This window comes from Sinocyclocheilus rhinocerous, unplaced genomic scaffold, assembly GCF_001515625.1.
Source record: "Sinocyclocheilus rhinocerous isolate Xijiao unplaced genomic scaffold, SAMN03320098_v1.1 scaffold254, whole genome shotgun sequence".
Classification (NCBI taxonomy): domain Eukaryota; kingdom Metazoa; phylum Chordata; class Actinopteri; order Cypriniformes; family Cyprinidae; genus Sinocyclocheilus; species Sinocyclocheilus rhinocerous.
Genome location: NW_015628690.1, coordinates 1314986 through 1328888, shown reverse-complemented (window position 1 = coordinate 1328888; position 13903 = coordinate 1314986). Strand labels below are relative to the sequence as shown.

The following is a 13903-nucleotide window of genomic DNA, read 5'->3' as shown; positions in this document are numbered from 1 at the left end:
CTGAGCTGAATGAGAGAGAGAGAGAGAGAGAGAGAGAGAGAGAGCGAGAGAGAGCGAACGAGAGATGCAGAGCGTGTGCAGAGCAGGGGGAAGCGAGGAACAGTATTGAGAACCGCTGCTTTAGAACATTGATTTTGAAACGTGTGAATCCATTAAAAACATTTTTGAGTGGATTCATGCCGAATAAGAGAGGTAGGTGCTCCTCTGCTATCAACGAGAGGAATGTCTGTACTTCCTCAACAGACAACAAAACAGACACTTTTTGGTTGTTAAAAAAGTTGCGCTTGTTCAAAACAGTTGCGTTCGATCCTTCGCTGGCTGTGCTGATTTAAATCTAGCGGTTCTGTTGTGTTTGTGTCGCAAGTTCAGTGACTATTCTCTCTGGCCAATCCGTGATCAGCAGAGTTTACACATCATGTTTTGGTAACGGTACGGTTCACTTGGAACCTCAACCGAGGTGGTACTAAAAAAAGTACCAGTTACTGTACCCAGTGGAAAACCCCCCAAAAGTGAACCGTACCGAGCCGTACCGTGCCTACCATGCAGTGGAAAAGCGCCATATGTGAGCCCAATGCCCGTTTCAGTTTCGGCAGCAATGAATTCATTTTGTGTTAATGTTTGATTACTATCCTATTTTTCATTATCTTTCTGAATACTGTTAAATGTAAAGGATTTGTTATGGAGTGAGAGGAACTAAAATAGCTTTTAGCTATGTTTATCTGTATTTATAATGTTAGTAAACATTCAGCTTTATTTACCGGCATTTTACATTAGGCTATTCATGAATGTAATAATAAAATGCGACTTGGCCTTTACATGGCTTAGCCGTTTTTTTGTCTCTCAAAAACAAAATTTTATAAAAGGTATTTTTAAACCATGCAACAAACATTTTAAAATATCTTTAAAAATTTACTTTAAAAACTAGTCAACTTTTGTATGAATGCGCGCGGGCGCATCCGTGTCTGTTTTGTCATTGTGCATTATAATTAGTGCCCCCCCCATTGGGATTGAAATGCCCCCCAGTTATGCCATCCTGGCACCGGGCCTCCCAAGGAATTAAAAAATAATCTATAATCAATAATAAATAAATTAAAACACAAATGACAAAACAACAAAAAACAACAATAAAACCAATTTAGGGTTAAAAAAAAACAAAATCAATGGCATTTTAATTGATTTCAATGGCATTTTAATTTCAATTTTTTTCCCTAATGAAATCCTAGAGGTTGAAACTTTGCCCCATTATATCAGTGTGTGTGAATATTTACAAGTTTTCCCACATATACACACAAAAAACCTTCTCAAAATTCAGTTATGTGGGTCTTTATGCATAATTTAAAAACTGAAAATACGAGATTCATAAGCATTACATACAAACTGTGTGTGTGTGTGTGTGTGTGTGTGTAATAGCGTCTTACGTAGGTCTTCCACATAGAAGTGTGTTGGCTCTGTCCATGATCCATTGCCTGCCAGAGAGGTGGCTCTGATCCGCAATGTATAGTTCCCAGGATGCACCACTCTCAGCTTGCAGCCTCCGTCTGCAATATAATTCTTCCTGGATACGCAATGGTGCAGCTCCTAAGACATAAAGGCACACAGTTAGATAACCCACACTGCTGTGCACATCGGATTGAAGACGTCCATTAGCCAGTGGCAAAGTCTTGGCTTTTATCATGGTTTTAAAGTCCATCTCACACTAATACATCCAAATATTACTCATCAGGCTTTAATGAAACTGCCAGAGGTCAGCGTAAACAGTTACAACAGAGTGTTTCAAATCCATCAACGGAAACAGGTGCATGTGCCACTAAGTGCAAAACCATCATGTTTTGTTTCGCTTACAACAATTATTAGCCTTTATATAATCATCCCTTGTTTATCCAAAGCTTTTCAAAAACAACATTAGGGACATTTCCTGTGTCTCTGGCTAGATTTCTCCATGGTTACAGAAATACACAGCAATGATGCAATGATGCTAAAATAGCTTGTTGATTTGGAGCTAGCACATGTTGATTTCAACAGGATTGATTAAAATCAGATTTAAAGTGCAGCCAGCATTTATGGGAGCAGAGAGCCTGGAAAGAATACAGACTTCGATCTCATGTAACATCTCACCTCTGTATCTCCCAGTCTCTTATAATGGACTTCATAGAGAATAATCATGCCGTTAGGGGCCTTAGGCTCCATCCACCGGATGTGTACGGAGTACTCAGACACCTCACAGATAATCGGCCCTACAATGTCATCTGCTTTATCTATAAAAACAGATAAAAAGATAAGTTATTAAAAATATATTCACTATACTATATGAAATAAAACTGCATCATAAAATAACAATCCCATACCTTCAGGCATGGTGCGGGCACTGACATAGGCCGCCATACTGCAGCGAGAGGGGTCAGTCTCATGGTTGCAGGCATGGATTTCTATCTGGTAGCTGGTAAAATGGCGCAGATTAGAGATGACCGTCGACTCCTTGGTCTGAACAATCAGGGAAATCTTATTGGCTTCTGCTTCCTCCTCTGGGCTACGAGTGGCAGAGCCATTGGGCAGTGAAGAGGGCGTAGTGAAAAGACGAGACGAGGTCCTGTTGGCAATGCCCACCAGAGATCGACGCTGTCTTGATGTCCTAGAGACACAGAAACACGCAAAGAGGTACTAGATTTAGATTCAGTCTTGAATGGCTGTGGATGTTGAAAAAGTGTGTATATGTTGTGATATCAGCTGAAGTGAGTCATGTAATCATGCATGTAAATTATGCAGCCTTGCCCGAAGATCAAACAATCTGATTGACTGCGGCAAAACAAACATTTAAATGGCAGTTCTATATGTTGCAGCTTTTATTGAGTCCATTAATCGAATGGTCATCTGCGCTAAACAGATGTTCAAGTCACAATCTTCAAATCTTCAAAGCAACGTGGGAAAAATCAAAAGGGATATTACAAATGCCTTATGATGCAGAGTCTGTTCTTTCTTTGGCTCTGTGACTAAGCTAGCTTCACTACAGCTCAGAAGGAAAAGGGCTTCCATTATCACTTCATTGTTGAATACAGACCACAAATGACTGTATAATTACATCAAAAGCGTGGCAAATTATGGTTTAGGAAATATATGGAATCTTAAAGTGACTATTCATTCAACACCTCTGAACAAATTCAAACATTAGCAAGTTAACTTGAGTGCAGTTGTCCTACTGTTGACATTTCCTGTCGAAGCAGGTTGTTTGCGAGAATATTTACATTGTAAAGAGAATCAACTGGACAAAAAATCTGGCTGCGCAAGACAACATATCAATATACATGGGCATTCAGATATTTAGTGTCAGTAAGACTTTTTTTTAAATTATACTTGAACTTATAAAGAACATAGAAAACTGATCAAAATGACAGCAAAAAACATTTATAACATTACAAAAGTTTTCTATTTCCAATAAATGCTACTCTTTTCAATTATATATTTATCAGAGTCCATGGTTTCTTGCAAAAACATTAAAGAAAGCATTATAAAGAAATATAAAGCACTAAGGACTATTTTCAACAGGGTTTAGCTCCAACTTGCCTCAACACACCTGCCTGGAAGTTTCAAGTATACCTAAGACCTTGATTATCTGGTTCAGATGTGTTTGATTAGGGTTGGAGCTAAACTCTGCAGGACACCGGCCCTCCAGGACAGAGTCTGGTGATCCCTGATTTTCAACATTGATAACAAAAAAAATTTAACTGGAACTGGAACTCCATTTTGAAAATAGAAAATAGTTATTTTAGATGGTAATACTTTTTCAAAGTATTACAGTTTAACTGTAATGTTTTATTGTTTTTCACTTTATCACATGAATGTAGCCTTGGTAGGCAAAAGATACTCTTTCAAAAACACTACACAATATTACCAACCCCAGACTACTGAACGTTCATGTATTTGACCCACTATATCAGAAGACAAAATCTAAATGTGTATATTTGCTAAAAGTTATTATTTTGGTCATCTTTTAAGGAGTACAACACAACCATACATGGATTACAAGCCACAAAATTCCAGTTCATCGAGTTCATTACTTACATCACCACTAGAGGGAGCAGAGGAGCATTTCATGTGGTTGGTTTTAACTATTCCAGTGGTAAACCACTACCAGAGCACCACAGCCTTCAGTTATTTCCTCAAATATAAGAGCTCAGGACAGGAGGATTCAGCTCTTTTGGTGTGTTCTAAGAGCCAAAGCATTTCCGAGGATAAAATAATTTTTAAGTAAAACCATATTTTAACATCTAAATAAAATGAACTGAATACTTTTTATAGTCTGTAAAAGCGCTGTGAATAAAACGTGCAGACCAGCTGCAAGACAACCATAATATTTAGAACAATGAAGGGTAGCGAGACAAACCGTCTGTGTAGGAGTCTGCACTTCCTCTGAACGCGTCGTGTAGTCGTTGTCAACATTGTCTATCACTACTACAGAGCAGACAACATCTTCAAAACAAAGATTACACTAAACCAAGGCCTGTGCAAGGCATGAGAGAAAGTTTGTGTGAATGTGCGAGTGTGCATGTGTGTGTAGGAGTGGAACGGGATCTTTAAAGCCAGCTGTGAGCTTCTGAAGGCCAAAGATACACAAAGACAGTGAAAAAGCACCTAACAAAAACACATACTCAAGGTCTTGCTGGAGTCAAAAACAGCCCAGCCTGACCACTAAAGCCCAATTTATACTTCTGCGTCGAACCTACGCCGTAGCTTACGCATAGATGCACACCCATACGCCGTAGCCTGACGTGCATCTCTCCAAAAATCTAACAGCGCGTCAATTCTACACAGACCGCAAGCGCTGTGATTGGTCTGCAAGAACCCCTCCCTCCATATGTACTTGAGTTTTGTGTGTGTTTATGTGCACTCAAATATATTTTACTGTTGCACCTTCTTATATAAAATAAGCAAAGAACAAGTGTCTTATCATTTATTATACTACATAGCATTATACATCAGTAGTTGTCCGCAACAAACAATGTTGATCTGCCGTGGTACAAGTCCTTGTGCAGATTGAAAGAATGCCATCATCTCCTGTTCCGTTGTTGTCTCCTTTTTGTAGTTTTAAATAATGATTTAATGATTTGATATTTATTTGCCGCCGTCACGGCTATAATGCTTCTCCGATGAGCCGCTTCTTCTTCGGCTTTTGCCGTGGTACTGCGGGTTACACCAGCAACATGCCCGTGGACACTGCTGACTAGCGGTTTGCATGTGTACTGCACGTTGACGCGGACAACGACGCAGAAGTATAAATGAAAACTGACGCATAGCCTACGGCGTAAAGGCTACGGCCTAGGTCCGACGCAGAAGTATAAATCAGCCTTAAGAAGTTCAACCCTGAGCTTAGAACTCTGGAGAAAACAGATGAACACCATGAACCACTTGAGAATCTCCACCTAGAGGGTCATGTTAGGTGAACAATCTGACAGCTGCATCTCAAGGGTCTCTGAATGGAAAAATATAATCTGTTTCTAAAGCCTTTACCCTAGGACTAACTAAGAACTATTTTGATAATTGATCAAACTGTTGATAATTCCTGCAAAATGCTCTGCTTGAAACAATGTGAAAACTGTCCATATATGCAAATAAAAAGACCTAATGTATGATATATACTGACTATATATGTAAAAAGTCTATATAATTCATGCTATATATTGCCTAAAAATAAAAAAGTGTATGCTATATATTGCCTACATATGAAAAATGTTTATATAATATATGCAATATACTGTTAATTCATGAATGAGTCTACATAATGTTTCTATGCTATATATCTCCTATATGTGGGAAAAAGTTTATATAATGTGCAGTATGCTAAATAGTCTATATATTACAGTGTTTATAAATGTGATATTATTTATATATGAAAAAATGTATATAAATGTTTGCTATATATTGCTTGATATATGTTGCCCATAAATTTAAAAAAGTTTCTATTATGCATTCCATATATTAAGTATATTTAATATATGCAATATTGTCTATAAATGAAAAAGTTATGAATAATGTGTGCCATATGTTGTTTATATATGAAATAGTCCATATAATATGCGCTATATATTGAACGCACAAAAAAAAGAAAAAAAATTTTTTTTCATAGAAAACAAATTTTTACTACTGCGTCACTGGTGCAGGTTCTAAATGATAATTTATAAATCAATGATTTTCATTATCAATTACACTTACATTTTTGCAATTGTAATCTACACTAGTTAAATGAGGAACCAGAAAGTTTACCTGAGCTCAAAGACTTCATTATGGAGGTAGTTCTCGAAGGTTTTGCGGTACTCTGTCTCTTCCGCCTCTTTCTTCAGCTCTTTCTCTGTTTTGGGGCAAGCGCAGCAGCGGCTATCTTGGCCCTGCTCTTCGGTTTGGTTCCACTTCTGTTCCTCTTCACTGTCCACTTGGGTGGGGGCTCTGGTGGGCAGCTTCATACCTGAACAACAGCAACACAAGGCTCAGACTTTGTTCTGACACCATTAGAGATAACAGCTCGAGTCTTGCCAACCCTAAACTTTTGAATGGTAGTGTGTATGTTCTACATTATGTATGTTTTCTAACCTTTCTGACAGTAATCAAACTTATAGAGCTCGCTGGCTTCTGGTTGCTGCTGGCAGAAGACCAGGTAGTGTGTGATGTTTCCGTTTGGATCATTAGGGGGCTTCCACTTCAGTATGATCTGAGATGAAGAGTTTGATGAGGATATGGGGTCCAGGGGCACAGATGGTTCTAAAAAAAGAAGAAAAAAAAAACATGAATGATTTTACATGAGAACAAGCCAAAAAAGTAGACTAGTAGAACAGCAGACTAAACTCAATTCTGGCTAGACCACATTGTCAGACTGGGGCACCAATGAGACAAGAAGAATAACGACAGCTTCGTCTAAAAATGAAGAAGTGGAGGGGCACCATCGATGTCACGGCGTGCAAACCCAACCGTTTACTAAACCCCCCCCCAAAAAAAGAGAAAAACCCTAAAGCACTACTTTCAGCTCTTGCCAACCAGCTGCCGAAACAACGTTCTCAACTTAGTGAATGGTTATGTGGTTTATCAGGAGAGAAAGACAAAACAAGCTCAAAAGGAAGCCAGACAGACACCTGGCAGTACTGAAAGCAAACCACATTCGTTTTTTCTCCTAAATCACGGCCTGTCATGCTGCACACTGCTGAGTGATTTCATACCGCTGAAAGTCATCAGCAACCTATTTTACCAGCCTTTGACCTCTTTTATTGCCTTCCATGCCAAGCCTACACAATAAACACTGCTACTGGAATCAGAAAACAACTTCAGAAGTGACTAAATTCAGTTTAAGCAGGTTTGGGACAGATCATGCATACAAATGCTTCAAATTCAAACCTCTAATAGAGAAAATGATTCTTTTGAGCAAGGGTGTACTTTCTAAATTTCTAGGTTTGTCCTCTCCACTTTTGGAAAAATAATAATATTTTTAAAATTTAATTTTGCATGACAGCATAGGGAGTCGTAAAAACCGCCATAATCTTCCTATGACGCTGCTTCTGAAGCTCTTACTGGTAGCATTGGTGCGGACATAGATGATTTCGCTCTTCGCTCCATGGACTTGGTGTTCATCAGAAGCGGAGAGCTGGGTTTTGACCATGATGGCGTACTGCGTCCACGGCTTCAGAGGGAGGATGAGGTACCCGGGTTCCTGCTGTTCCTTTCCATCTGTGGCGCGAGGCGGAGGGTCTACATCTGCTATGACCCAGCTGTTAGAGCCACATGCATCCTGACCATCAAACTCAGTCACGTTCTTATATGGCCTAGAGAAGCAGAGAGAAATATCAACAAATCCTTACACAGAAATCATCACTTCATTGCAATGAACTCAATCTACAAAAACTAAGAACAGCTATAAAAAGAACCTTAGAGTCAGGGTAGATGACGTTTTGAATATGGTGAAAATGAAAACGAGGCGGAAGTACAAGAAGTATGGTCTGTTTAACTTGGTATGGACCATTAAGTTGGCAAAATACAAAATACAGACTTCACTTAAAACTTTCCAGTGGGCAAAACGCTCTGGATTTTGGACAGTACTTATATTCCTCACAGCCTCATTAAAAACACAGTAAATAAACTGTCTACATTGATTAAGCTCCATATAAATAGTTGAGTCACTTACGCCTCTTTGTATAAAACCATGAATCCCAGGAGGTCTCGAAAATCTGGTGGCCAGAAAGGCTCCCATTTAATTATGATCTTGTCAGAAAGTGTGCGAATCTGTGTGAACTTCAAAACCTGGCTCTCACCTAGTGAAACAGCAAGAAAAACGCATTCAGATTTATTCAGAAAGAGCATATGAGCATAACTGAATCGCAAGGCTACGCCTTCCTCACATGAAGCCTGATCTCCATTGGTCTTTGAGACAATGTCATTCTTTGTTTGCCGGTTCTTAGTGCCCGTCACCTCCTCCATCTTCCGGATTTCTGACATGCAGAGTTTAGAATTATGATGGAAAAACATGCGACCCTGCTTGATGGTTAGGTTGTGTTTGGACCAGTCCCACAGCTGACGCAGGTTCTGGTTATCGAGGGCGTAGAAGGAATAATTCCTGATGGGAAAGAACACAGCACACGAGTGAGGACGAGGGAAGAGGAGGGAATATATAGATGACATGAGACCATTAGGTTTGACAAATCCAATGACAAGACTCATACCCAACTTCCTGCATCTCTCCATGGATGATTCGGAGCTTGCGAAGGAAAGATAGAGAGACTAGGGCATATGAGTGTCGTACAGTCAGGTAGCCGGTAATCTCCTCCAGCTGTCCCAAGTTAGCTTCCAGCTCTGCAGCAATGTTATCTAACAGGAAGAAATAGAAAAGAAGAGCAAGATTAAAATCTAAATTTTTGAAAACCTGCACTCTGATGAATGTACATATAAGTGTATGTGTTTTTGTAATTGATTACACAAGCAATAATTAATGACAAACCATTGAATTATTGGAAGTAAATGCACACCCAAGGTGGTAATGCAGTCACAGTGCAAAATAGAGAAATGTATGATGTTATTAATTATTACATTAATTATTTATTAATATTATTATACCCCTGAATAACAGACAAATGAATAATTATAAGTTTTGTAATAATTATTGTGTATATTTATATGATTATTTAAATTATATATATTTATACTCTAGAATAATTGACAGATTAATAATTAAATAACAGAAAATGTGTGTGTGTGTGTGTGTGTATAAATAAATAAATACATAAATAAATAAATAAAAACTAACATGTAATTGATGTTTAATTGCTAATCTTTAAAGGATAATGGTTGCCACAGACATTATCCAATGATATAGTTTAGTCATACAATAACATTTGCAGAACGCTGATTAACCAATCAGAACCATGAATTCCAGAGAGCTGTGTAATAAAGACGTCCTTCTACACTTGCACAAAGAGGAGAAATTGTATTACAGAGTTTGTTTGTTCTTACTCCCTCCGCGGATGTTGATGACCAAACTGCCATTGATCACAGTGCATCCTCTCAGAGCTTGCGCCGCAGTGACTGAGTCCACTGTCTTCAGCCCCATGCACACTTTGGGACAGAGGCCAGCGCAAGGGGTGCAGTTCAACCTGCGGCACAGAACACAGAGTCACATGTACACAAAGCCGCATGACAAACAAAAGTCATTCACCCACACGTGCTGTGAACAGAACATGGAAACAAAGAAACGCAGATATGATGAAGTGTTTCTATTCTAGTTGACATTGAAGCAAATTTGCGGCATTAGGACAATAACGGATTGTTTGTGTCAAGGACGTGGATCCTGTTGTGCAAAGTGTCAGCGCTGGGAGCGGGGGGCGCGGGTGACCTTGCAGTGTAGGCCGAGGGTGCAATCAAGGATGAATGAGACGTTCTCTCAGACGTGCCAGAGACACAGCTTAATCACTGATTGTTTCTGTAGATACGTCGGGCCTGACTGAGGAACTGTTTGTCTTTTGTGCAGGATGCTTTCTGCGCCACTGTTTCCTGTGAAACTACGCTACGCATATTTGTACGACAACTGTAATAAAGTGTGAATCCACAAGCAAAACAAACGACATGGAGGCGTGGTTTACATGCTAAAAGTCTTAATTATAATAGCGTCACAACATGTGAAGCCATGCCAAGAATGTGCACAAACCACCTATCGGGTAAAGCGCAAGTAATGGGTTGTCGCTGTGTTTTGAGCCTCTTTGCTCTTTTGTGGTACCTGCCAAAAAGGACGGAATGTGCTGCGGTTTATCCAGCTAATCTGAAGCGAAGCTGGTGCGTGGGTGAAAGCCGTATTGCAGACATATCAGAGAGTCCAGTATGCCGTGTCACCCTGCGGCAGGGATGCAACTCAAGAGTCGTTTATCTGTCAGTGGCCAGACGGCGCTCCCTGTCTATGCAGCTGATAGACAGAGAGACACAAGCTGATGAGACAAGGGTGTCGAAACTCCTGATATCTCAATGGAGGCCAGATAGCGTGCTGAGACTGTAACTGAGGGCGGCAGTGCGGGGCGAGAGGCCTGACCACTGTGCTGTGTCTGTCCAGCCTCTTTGATTTGTGTGTCTGCTGTCTGAATTCCCACAGTGCACCCACACTGCCCAGCCTAGGGGTCATACTGGCACAGGGGAAGCAAGAGTATCATGAGAAAGAGGGAAGGAAAAAGAGTAAGAGAAAAGAGGAGTGTCCTATCTGGCAGAACACGCATTTCAGTTCTCTCATGATTTACCCACCTTAATTTTTCTTCAACCACATGATTTAATAGTAAATTTTAGGTCTGCTTTTTAGATACAACAAAACAGGATGGTGATTCAGACTGTCAAGCTCCAAAAATGATAAAAAGTGTCAAAAGTGGTTCATACAACATCTGAAGCCATGTAGTAGTTGCGTCTGAGAAACTCATTACACACAAAATATAGTCTGTTAACTCAAACAAAGCTATAGAATGGCTTCAGAAGACTTGGAATATAGTGAAAGAGACATAAGGGGTAATTTCCTGAAAGATTGCTTATGCTTATGGTGCTTATGCTTTCTGCAGATTGTCAGTATGACTTACCATTTTGTGTTGTTGCAGTATGAATAAAAACAGCTTGGGCATTACACATTTTCATCAGTAGAATAAACTATTAGATGGGTTTGAAGTGAACTGAGGGTGAGTAAAAAATGATCGAATTTTCATTTCTGGGTAAGAAAATGTTTTTTGGCTCAAAGGTGCAAAATAAATAAATAAATAAAAATCTGGTAGATTCCACAAATAAACACTCTATGGACAAAAAGCATCAAATTCATTTTTTTTTTGCAAGCAAATAAAATCACTATTATTATAGGAGATGTTTGACCAGTGCCCAATATTGTTTTGGAGGTCTCTTAAAGCATAAAATGGACATTTCATTAATTTTGAGCACACTACAATTCAAAAGTTAAGGGTCTGCAAGAATTCATTAAATTTATCCAAAGTGACAGTAAAGACATTTAAAAGCAGCATATTAGCATGATTTCTAAAGGATCATGTGACACTGAAGACTGGAATAATGGCATCACAGGCAATTACATTTTAAAACACATTAACCGGAAAACAGTTATTTTAAATTGTGACAACTGTAATACAATTTTAAATTTAAAAAAGTTTAAATTTTTAAAAGAAATTTAAACTTCTTATAATTTTTAATAAGAAGTTTTCTGTAATTTCAATCAAATAAATGCAGCCCTGGTAAGCATATAAAAATCATATCCCAAAATGTCCGAACATAACAATTTTTTTCTCTCTGCTGCTCTTCATATCACAACTCTGAATAGTAGCTAAAATGTATTTCCCATTCAAACAAGGGTACTATTTTGCTATATTGAAGTACGCGTGATACTTTTTTTTTTTTTTAATCTTGTATCTAAATATCTCATCTTGATTGTATGCTCTGCTGTTTTCATTGAGGGCTTTTGCTGGTGTCTGACCACAGCTGGACCAAAGAGCTTCTGAAAATCAGAGATTTGAGAATATGTCAAAAACCATTTATATGAACAATCGTCCATCCTTCTGCATACAAAAACACGTGTGTGTAGAAATAGTGTGAGAGGTAATAAAGCTATGAGACATTGGCTATCCTGCATTTCCACCACAAACAAACAATACATTGTGTAAAACTATGTAAAAGCTCTGTAAAACAGAGGTTAGCGGTCTGTTGTAGTCGTCCTATTCCTGCTCAGAGCTTTTTTAAATGGGCACAAACAGCACTGCCAAGCCTCACGCTAAGTCAGCGCTGCTTTAAAACTCACACTCTTCCTCTCATTAACATACAACGTTCCCTTTCTGACACACTCTCTCACTCGCTCTGTCCCAAATAATCTTTTGTGCACTCAGACAGTCGATTGAGGTCAGTACAGCCCTGATCACTCTAAGCCATCTTTGCAGTTTAGCCCTTTTCTTCACTTCTTGTTCCTCTTCCATGAATGAGACAAACAGGAAGGATGCATGAAATCCCTGCTGAAAAAAATGTCTTAAACCGGCCTAAGCTGTTTTGCTGGTCTTAGCAGGTCTCCCAGCCTGGTCAGACTTGTCTGGCCCGCTGGTTTTATGGGGATTTTGAACATTTTTCAGACTGGGAGACCAGCTAGACCAATTTAAACCTGCTATACCACCAACCCACTTTTTTCAGCAGCAATGGACAGCTTACCAGTTCATATAACCAACACTGAGTTCTTGGTGCTGTTTGAGCATATGAAAAACATAAAAATCATGTTTCTCATGTAAATAAAAGAGGAAAAGTCGGCTAGTCTATCTATCTCATTTTCAAGTCTGAAGTCTAAATGAGGCATAAAGTAGTCCAGTGACCCAGACACCTCCCTCTTAACGGGTCACACTTCATACACAACAGATTTAGCTTTTATGGGTCCTGACGCACACATGTAGCGTGTGAAGTACCCTTTACAACACTTGGGGACATGTGCGCTAGCATTTGTGCACGTTCATTGAGTGGAGAGCGTATAAGTAGCGGGTTACTTACGTAGTGGAGTTCACAGTGGTGTACCCAGAAGGGCACTCTGGGATGCAGGCGCCTTTGTGGATGACGTATTCGTGGCAGTCACCTTTGCCCTGCTTGCACTTGTTGTGGAGCTCCTGGCAAAAGCTGAAGCTGACGCAGCGCCAGCCCTTAAAGGTGTAGAAACCAGGTGGGCACTTGTCAACGCAGGCGTTATTGTGCATGTAGTTGCGGCAGGCCACGCATTTGCTCGAAGAGTTGGGCTCCAAGCAGCCGCCCAGACACTGGTCGTGGCAGCACTGGTTGTCTTTAGTGCAGGCGCGGTGCTTGCATGAGGATGGGCACACTGTGGAGAGACAGAGAGAGGGAGGTTATATTCAGAGACATTTTTGTTAGGAAAAGAACAGATGCTTCTCATTCACAGTGACATATATTCATATAGTGGGGGAGAAGGTTTGGCTTAGTGCGGGAAAAAAAACAGGCTACCACACTTGACCATTCATTTCCATAGGGAAAATCAAAAGAAATATATATAAATAAATATAAAACAAACAAGTGCAAAAAACGTCACATTTTATTCTCATGGCAAATGAATAAAATATGCTAAAGTAAGACTGCTGTAAATTAAATCTGACTGGAAATATAGATTATTATTAGCAATAATAATAATAATACATTTTATAAATTAAAAGTTAAAAGTTTTGCACAGATTAAAGTGCAAAAGAATAAAGACCAATAGGTATCACTTTACAATAAGACCTCATTAGTTAACTTTAGTTAATGCATTAACATTCACAATGAGCAATAGCTACATAAGTTATTAATCTCTGTAAAAAAAACAAAAAAAAAACAAGTCTTCGTTCATGTTAGCTCATTAAATAACACAGTTGCAACTTTTGATTTTAACAAC

General features: G+C 39.2%; 1 protein-coding gene across 1 annotated transcript in view; it reads right to left on the bottom strand.

Moving 5' to 3' along the window:
* LOC107738166 (insulin receptor-like) overlaps positions 1 to 13903 on the bottom strand; it is a 65795-nt gene that overhangs the window by 12635 nt on the left and 39257 nt on the right. Inside the window, exons 3-13 of the mRNA XM_016549882.1 lie at positions 13018 to 13339; positions 9481 to 9620; positions 8694 to 8838; positions 8373 to 8587; positions 8159 to 8285; positions 7549 to 7799; positions 6580 to 6747; positions 6256 to 6454; positions 2346 to 2629; positions 2116 to 2255; positions 1419 to 1578 (exon numbers count right to left, since the gene is read on the bottom strand). Coding sequence (XP_016405368.1) covers positions 1419 to 1578; positions 2116 to 2255; positions 2346 to 2629; positions 6256 to 6454; positions 6580 to 6747; positions 7549 to 7799; positions 8159 to 8285; positions 8373 to 8587; positions 8694 to 8838; positions 9481 to 9620; positions 13018 to 13339 — 2151 coding nt within the window. The remainder of the gene's footprint in view (positions 1 to 1418; positions 1579 to 2115; positions 2256 to 2345; positions 2630 to 6255; positions 6455 to 6579; positions 6748 to 7548; positions 7800 to 8158; positions 8286 to 8372; positions 8588 to 8693; positions 8839 to 9480; positions 9621 to 13017; positions 13340 to 13903) is intronic.